We start from the raw sequence: 8,771 nt of genomic DNA, 5'->3' as shown, positions 1-8,771 counted from the left end.
CCTGGGAGGGTGGGGTACTCGTAACTAGGTAAAGGGTAAAGGGACCCCTGACCATTAGGTCCAGTCGTGGCCGACTCTGGGGTTGCGGTGCTCATCTCGCTTTATTGGGCAAGGGAGCTTCCGGGTCATGTGGCCAGCATGACTAAGCCGCTTCTGGTGAACCAGAGCAGCACACAGAAACGCCGTTTACCTTCCCGCCACAGCGGTACCTATTTATCTACTTGCACTGGCGTGCTTTCGAACTGCTAGGTGGGCAGGAGCTGGGACCGAACAACGGGAGCTCACCCCGTCGCGGGGATTCGAACCACCGACCTTCTGATCGGCAAGTCCTAGGCTCTGTGGTTTAACCCACAGCGCCACCCGTGTCCCTTACTCGTAACTAGGCCTCACTTAAAAGCTCCCCAATTACTGCAACTGCACCACACCTATGTCCTGCTAGCTCAGTGGGAAGAGCATGACTCAATTTCAAGGTCATGGTTCAAGCCCCTTATTGGGTGAAAGATGCTTGCATTGCCGAGGGTTGGACTAGACGGCCCTTGTGGTCCCGTCCAACTTTACAATTCTACAATTAAAGCCCATTGAAAACACACACAACCCCAGAATCCTGGGAGCAGTAGTTTGTTAAGAGTGCTATGGTTCGTGGTTCTGTGAAGTGTAAAGTACAGTTCCCATAATCCTTTGCAGCTGTGATGAATGGGCTCTAATTGTACGGTATGTATGCAGCCTAGTTGGGTAGGTTGATTGCGGATGGCGGATGCATTGGACGTAGCAGTACAGCTTGGGACAAATTCAGATCCCAAGTCCTTTTTCATTAGCCGTTTGCTGCCTGCCTGTCCCCCTCTCTCTCATACCCTGATTGAATGGTGTTTTATGCAGAAGGCCAGCAGGCCTGGCTGCTGCATACATTGATAAGGACTTTGAGCCAGCGGCAGAGGAACGGGGCAAAACTGGGAACAGTATCCCTCTGTGTCCGCTGCAGTCCGTCTGCTTCCAATAAAGAGAGGGCTGCTTGGTCCTATAAAGCCCCCCCTGTCTTTGCAGGTGTCCTAGGAACTTGGCCGTGGCACTTCAGCTAGACACATTTATTACCTTTTGGATGCTATAAATTTATCATTCATTCCTTTCCAAGGGCAAAGAATAGAAGCCGGGCATCAAGCTGCCCCTGCCTTCTCTCTCAGGTCCCTCTGCCAGTACATTTGGCTGGTTTGTTCTCTTTCAGGCTTGTTCTTCCTGTTGCATTCTGCCTATTCATGGAAGAAAGAGTCAAACCGGATGGCTGGATTCAGTGCAGGGAAATGACTTCAGAGCTACCTTTGTTCTCCCCTTCGTTCCTTTGAACACACTTGGCCATGTGTCCTTATGAAAGGGTTCGTTTTAACCATTTGGAACATCCCGCAAGCGAAGCTGCACCGGCCAGAATCACTCACATCTTTTGAGTCTGACGGAGAGTCCGAGTTAAACTGCCAGGGTTTTGTCACGCAAAAAACCTGACCATGACATTGGGCACTGTGTTATAAATCAGCCACAGCCGTCTAAGCAAACTGTCTCTTTTATGGCAACAGAGAGAACCCTCTACAGTGTTTGGCTTAAGCTACCAACTTTAGAATGGCTCAAAGAATATCGTTATTTCTTTTTTTTTTCCTGCAAAGAAAGCCAGCCCTTTGAAATTGATTTTATAGACTTGTGTGTGCAATTTCACAGCACACTGGATCACACTGTTTTAAGGCAGCCTGGCTGTTCTATGCACAAGTACACTTTCAAACCTATTCTGAAGTTTGAAGTGAATGTTTGATTGCCTATCTTAAACCCATTTATAAAGAAAAAGGAAACAGACATCTTTTTCATTGGCATTTCTCTCCCCCCACCAACCTTCCGTGTCAACAAAAGTATTTTGTCATTTCCCTCTCGTTTGAAACAGAAAGTAGGTTCTTCCATGGGCTTGATAGATCTAAGCACTGGGGTTTGTTTTCAAACTAGAAAACTTGACACTTAAGATTCAGTATCCTTGTTTTTCTTATCCTTACCTATTTTAGCCAACAACCCACAATTTGCAACAATAATTTTTATGTTAATTTCCCCCCGATAAGTGTGTTTTAACAGTTTTTGTTCAAAGTGCTCAGATCAAAGCGGTTTCCATCAGTTTGAAGAATGTGCTCTCTCCCAGGCATCCAGAGTTTGATAAGCTCAATTGTGCAGATCAATTTAAAGAACAACAGTTGAAAAGAAGATTTCTGGTTTTGTTTTGTTTTTTTAAAAAAACACATTTATTTATTTGTTATTAGAAGCATTAAGTTCTTATTATATTAAAATTAGATGCAAACATTGCAAAAAAAAATAACCACTGAGATTTTCTAGTACCTACATTGCAAACAAAAGTGGAGACCTGAACTAGCTAGTGAAAGGAGGGGCCTTGTTTATTTATTTACCATATTTATATCCTACGTTTCCTACAGCAATCTCAAAACGGTGCACATGGACACACGCACATCCTGGAATTTCATCCCCACAACAACTGTGAGAGGTAGACTAGGCTGAGAGATAGATCACCCTGGAAGTTGCACATTTTATTGTACATTTGTGATGGTTTGTGCTCAGGACTGTATTGGGGTGGTTATATGCAATCCTGCTTTCCATACTGTTTGTGCCTGGGTGGACATACTGCTTTGTTTCTATCCAGCACATGTCCCATAATTTCCTGCTGAAATCCTGTAACTTTTTATACCACAAATGCTCTGGTTTCTTTCTTTCTTTTGTCCTGGTTTGGTAGCAAATGCCCCTCCCAATGGCATTAATTCATGACACTGGAGAAGCAGTGTAGACAGTCTGGTATAAATCCACCCAAATCATAGCTATTGTATCAATGACCTGTTGCAGATTCTTTTTTTTACAAAAAAAGAAAACAAGATCAGAGGGACCCCTAGTCTGATACTCTAACCACTTTACCCCACTGCCTCATTCTTGTGCATATTCCAGTCTTGCCCCATCCTTACCTCCCATTACAACATGGCATAATTAAGAGTTTCCAGCTCTCAATCCTACCTGGAGTTCATGGCCTATAACTCTGGAGCCCTTCCTTCAATTAATGGCTCCCAGCTTTCAAAAGTCAGTGGCAAGACAGATGCTTGGCAATGGTTCTCAGATGATGTTATTATTATTATTATTATTATTATTATTGCTACTACATCATTATCAACACCATCAGCATATTTTCCAAAGTGACTAAGGCTGCAATCCTAATCCCACTTTCCTGGAAGCAAGCCTCATGGAATTCAGTAAGGTTTATGTCTGAGTAGACATGGTTAGGATTGCTCTGTAAAATAGGACTGGGAACTGTGCCTTTGTCCAATTCATCACAACAGTGCAGGAAGCTCCATAAGCCAAGCCACACTAGCTTATAATAATGGACTGATGGAGCTCTGAAAGCTCCTTATTATCAACTCAAAGTCAGAGGCCATGATTTCCAAGTAGACTAAGTGCATTGGGCTGGGAAAAGAAAAGAAAAAGGAGGCAGTAGCCAGGGCCTACAGAAGCAAAGCACCAAGGTGGAAGATCAATCTGCAGGATCTCATCCTCTTCAGCCAAGGCTGGCGGGAGACATTTTGCTGCCTGAGGAGAAGAACAAGATGGTGCCCTTCCTCAAGGCACATACAGAAGCCAATTTGACTGGCAGTTGAATCTTACTCCAATACTGATGAAAGGACAGGATCTTCCACTGCACCTGAGAGCAGCAGGCAATCGTAAGAGGTACAGGGCAGGCCATATGACGCTCACGGTTCTGTCCACTCCCTGCCACCTGAGGCAGCTGCCTCACTCTGCCTCATCATAGGGCTGGCCTTGTTTCAGTCACCCACATGCCAGTCACCATACCCAGTATTTGGACACCAGTCTGCACCACCATACTTATGAATGAGACCAAGGACAAACTTAATGACTATGGCTCAAGTGATCACATGTGTGTATTGAAGCTTATGCACTAATATAATGATGTGGATTGTCTAGCTCATGTTTAAAATAGACTTGCCTAGTCTTCTCAAATTGTGGACATACCTTTGAGAACCACCTCTTAATTTTCACCATATATTTGTATGGTGGTTGTGCTGCTGTTGTGACCAACCTTATGTCAGGATGTGACCCAGGAGTGGGTTCCAACCCACCACTTGAAGACTAGCCTGTCACACCACAGGGAAATGGGCTTTCTACAACATATTCCTTTGCCAAACATGGGGGTGGTCCTGCCCCAGAATAATTCTGGCATCAGGAAAGATGTGGGGTCTCAATATTTGTTTATTCCTTGTATAATTGTTGGTTTATTATTGATATAATTACTCTTCACTTTAAAGAGTCAAAAAAATCCAGTATATACACTTAAGCCCTTGGGCATTTCTTAATGAAGCTTCCTTAGTTATGGCATAAAACCGTGAGAACATAGGAAGCAGCAATGTAAGCATGGCATTGTTATAGTTCTATTTGTTGCAATTTTATATCACATAATTACCAAGGCAGTTCACAGTGGGCTGTCTGAGAGTGGATGCCAAAAGCTGTCTTCCCTCAGGGCACAGAGGTTTGTCTTAAGCAGCCACAAGGAAGGCAGGCCAGGGGCTGCCACAACTGTCCCTGCAGGAAAGGGTGGCATGATCTCATTTCCCCCAAAGTCCCACCCAAGAAAAAGGCAGAGTGTAAAGAATATAACAACAACAACAATGCTACTTCAGAGCTTAGTCACTCCATCAGGGCAGAAAAAACTTAAGTAGTCCCTGGCACCTACCACAGCCTGGACCTCTCCCCTTCTACTTTCCCTTAGGGCACACATGTCTAAAGTATCTCCAAGGGAAATGGGCTACAACTTAAGGTATTTTTTGCTCTATAAGACTCACTTTTTCACTTCTAAAAAGTAAGGGGAAATGTGTCTGCGTCTTATGGAGCGAATGCAGGCTGTGCAGCTATCCCAGAAGCCAGAACAGCAAGAGGGATTGCTGCTTTCACTGCGCAGCGATCCCTCTTGCTGTTCTGGCTCCTGAGATGCAGAATATTTTTTTTCTTGTTTTCCTCCTCCAAAAACTAGGTGCGTCTTGTGGTCTGGTGCGTCTTATAGAGCGAAAAATACGGTACTTCTGTCTCCAAACCCTTTTATCTAGCTGTAAGGTATATACAATTAAAAATAAGAAAAACCATGGGCCTGGGCATTTTGCATCTATCTGATTTAACCTGAATTACATTATCCTGCTGTTTTATCATTTTGTTTTATTGCTTTGTATTGTCTTTGATTTTACTGAATTTTTGTATCTCAGTTCAATGTAAAAAAAGTTTTAAAGTTGTTCTTGACTTATGGTTTGCAATTCTAAGAACACTTACTATGGAGCAATGCCCATTGAGTTCAATGGGACTTACTTCTAAAGAAAAATGTTTAGGATTGCACTGTTTTTTACTGATACTGAATTTTACATTGCTTTATTTCATACTTTGAGCTGCCTTAACAGAACGGCTGAAGAATACTTATAATAAATACCTGAAATCAAAATGAAACAAGGCTGAGACACAGCAAAAACATTTGTGAAATATAGATGGGGGAGATCATGGCAAGTAACCACATTAGGCTTTTGAAGCATAAACAATTAAGAGTCTTGTGGCACCTTCAAGACTAACCAATTTATCATGACATAAGCTTTGATGGACCACAGTCTACCTCATCAGATGCGTGAAGCATTATCATGAATTATAGGTTGAATTTATATTCACATGGGGGTTGGGGGGGTTATAAAACGGGAGGTCAGAGGCAAGTGAAAAGGACAGATAATGATAAACTGATAGTGGTAGTTCACAAAACAGTGCTTGATGATGCAGACATATTGTCACTGGCAAGCCAATTAGCACATTCAATGGGCTATAAAATCCTTTGCTGTATGTCAAAGTTAAATAAGCATGTGGGTGCAAACACAAGTCCTGCAACGTCCCATTTCTACATGTAATATCTCAGCTCTGTCTTCTGCTTTATTTTAAAATAGCTTGTTTTTAACCAGTGGCGGGGGGGGGGGCAAGTTATTTTATGACCAAAACAAACAAATATCAAACACCACTTTGCAGTCTGAAAAGCAGAGCAAGTTTACAGATCCCAGCCCTTCGGAAGGCATTTATATTCCTGCCAGCAGTCAAAACGCAGGAGAAGGAACCAGAGCACATATAAACAGGGGGGGAAAACAAGCGCGCTCCAAAAGGTGAGCGGAATGGACAGAAGCCCTTGCGGAAGTTTGGGCGGCGGAACCCGCAGAGCCCGGAGGCGACAATAAACTTCTTGTTTTGCCCAGCGCAGCGTCTTCCCTCCACGCCACGCGGCAGCCAATGAGCGCCGCTCTTTGCCCAGATTTGCACTCCCATTGGCCGCCGGCCTGACATTCCTTTACTTTAACAACAGAGTTGGATTTAAAGAGGGTTCGGCCGATTATCCCTTTCCTCACATCTCACGGCAAATCACCGGCGCGTTCCCCGCCCCCCTTTTCCTTCCAGCTGCTCCCCCCCTCCCGGCTCCTTTTTTGTGCTATGGAAGTTTTCTGCCTGCTCTGAAAGCGCAGCAGCGAAGCGATCATGCTGAGGCAGCCGCCCTTCTATGAGCTGGTGGGCTACAGGCAGCCCCCTCCCGCCTTGCTGGCCAAAGCAGCTCCGGAGCGGCCAGACTTTGCTCCAGAGCCTCTCCATGGACCCGGGAGCGCCAAGGCGACCGCGGCAGGAGCCCCTGCCGGCGGCCTCACGCCCAAGAGTGACCAGAAGAGCGAGCAGCAGCAGCTCCGGAGGAAAATCAACAGCCGGGAGCGGAAGCGGATGCAAGATCTCAACCTGGCGATGGACGCGCTGCGGGAGGTGATCCTGCCCTACTCGGCCGCGCACTGCCAGAGCTCGCCGGGGAGGAAGCTCTCCAAGATCGCCACGCTGCTCCTGGCCAGGAACTACATCCTCTTGCTGGGGAGCTCCTTGCAAGAGCTCCGGAGGATCCTAGGCGAGATGAGCGGCTCGGGCCCCCGGCTGCTCCTGGCCGGCCTGCCCCTCTTCGCCGCCGCCGCCGCCCCGGGCCCGGTGCTCTTGACGCCGGGGGCCGTGAATGCCCATCACCACCACGCTCCGCACCCGGCCAGCAAGTACCTCTCGGTGGCCCTGGAAGAGCAGCAGTGCGGCCAAGTGCACCTGCCCAGCGGCACCAGCCTCTGCACTTGCGCCATTTGCAAGTTCCCCCACTTCATCCCGTCGTCCGGCCTCAGTTTAACGGCCGTGCAGGCGCAGTTCTCCAAGTGACTGACCCGGGACTGCGGCGGAGTGGGGGTGGGGGGGTTAGAGGAGAGGAGAGGCGGAAGATCGGACCTGGAGGGAGGGGCGAGGACAAGGACACGTGCGCAGCAGGAGCACTAGCGCGAGCGGAGGGGGAGCCTCCTCCTCCGTTTAGTCCTCGCCGGGGTCGGGCGGCGAGAGTGCAGACAGTTCAGCAACAGGAGAGAGGAATCCCCGGGGCGTCCGGCTCTTTAACAGGACAAGTTGCATGCATTTCAGTGTCCTTTCAAATCAGATGTGAGATCGCTTCGGGGGCGCGCGTGTAAGGAGGCCGGAGACATTGCCAGGGAAAACGAAAAATAAAGCTGTTGCCCAGAAAACTTGCTTTACTGTTTTATAAGGGGCAAAAGACCAACCAAAGTTATGTACCGTGAATGATGAGAACTTGTGCGCGTTCACTTTGGAATAAGCCACGAGGCTTGCTTCCAAAGTGAACGTGCTTAAGGTCGGGCTGCTTGTCCAATTGACGTAGTGCGCATGCTCCACAAAAGTCCTTAACTTAATCATGCCTCTGCAACTGTATTTGTCTTCACCCAGTGCAGTGACAAGCGAGTCTTGTCATTTACCTTGGCAGCCCTGAGATGCCACCCGTTCTCCCTCATTGCCTAGTATTTAATTGTAGATCGTATAGTCATTAGTCGCCACTGATGTATTGTTTGAAGATAATACCACCACAGCTATCATGGGGCAGCCCAAACCTATCCATTTTTACTCAGAAGTAATTGATTTTAATGGGACTGACTCCCAAGTAAGTTTGCATATCATGGTAGCCCTCAGCACAATCCTAAACTTGCTTACTCAGAATGGAGCTTACTGCTTAGTAAGTGTTCCCAGGATTCCAGTTTTCCATTACCTAAAAGATAATGATAAATTTGTAACATTACCCTGAGCAGATAATCCATAAAGTCTCTAGTTTAATGGTGATGAGTGAAACAGGAGAGCCATTGTCTTGGAAACAGAGAAAAATTAATAAAGAAATGCTTGTAATTTCATTTGATAGCTCCACCTCCTGATGGATCTACTGCTTCTGATTTTAGTACTTGATATATTCTGTTTCTAGCCTGGGTTTAAGAGATGATGTTAGAAAAATACAAAAACTCAAAATTAGAATGTTCTAATATGTTGATACCATAATATATCACAGAGTCTGCACCACTGGAAGTCCCCCCCTTCTTTTAATCCTTTAGTTATTTATACTTGATTCTGATTAAAGGGAGATCTTGAGACAGCCTTTTAAGATATCTTTCAATCCATTTTTTCCAGTTTTATATACAAATGAAGCTCTATAATTCTAGAAACAATGGTGTTTTAAATTCACATACGTCTGAATGGATTTATTCTCCCCTTTAGTTTTTGTTCACTTCAGTTATTGTGAGTTTACCATTATAATGTGCACAAATAAACACCAAACTATAATATCTATCTGCTCACATACCCAATGCATCTGTATCAATGAG

The 8,771-nt window shown here is 45.7% G+C and overlaps 1 protein-coding gene across 1 annotated transcript; it reads left to right on the top strand.

The window, feature by feature from the left end:
* Positions 1–6,097: 6,097 nt before the first annotated feature.
* Positions 6,098–8,551, top strand: OLIG1 (oligodendrocyte transcription factor 1). Its single transcript, XM_083611204.1, has one exon. It carries the CDS (start codon positions 6,580–6,582, stop codon positions 7,279–7,281), a length of 702 nt encoding a protein of 233 aa, XP_083467330.1. The 5' UTR covers positions 6,098–6,579; the 3' UTR covers positions 7,282–8,551.
* Positions 8,552–8,771: the final 220 nt, after the last annotated feature.

This window comes from Podarcis filfolensis, assembly GCF_964270895.1.
Source record: "Podarcis filfolensis genome assembly, chromosome: 4".
Classification (NCBI taxonomy): Eukaryota; Metazoa; Chordata; class Lepidosauria; order Squamata; family Lacertidae; genus Podarcis; species Podarcis filfolensis.
This window is presented reverse-complemented; position numbering and strand designations above follow the sequence as displayed.

Bases quoted from the DNA above. Each gene is read 5' to 3' on its own strand.
- OLIG1 (XM_083611204.1), top strand. From the start codon at position 6,580: ATGCTGAGGCAGCCGCCCTTCTATGAGCTGGTGGGCTACAGGCAGCCC.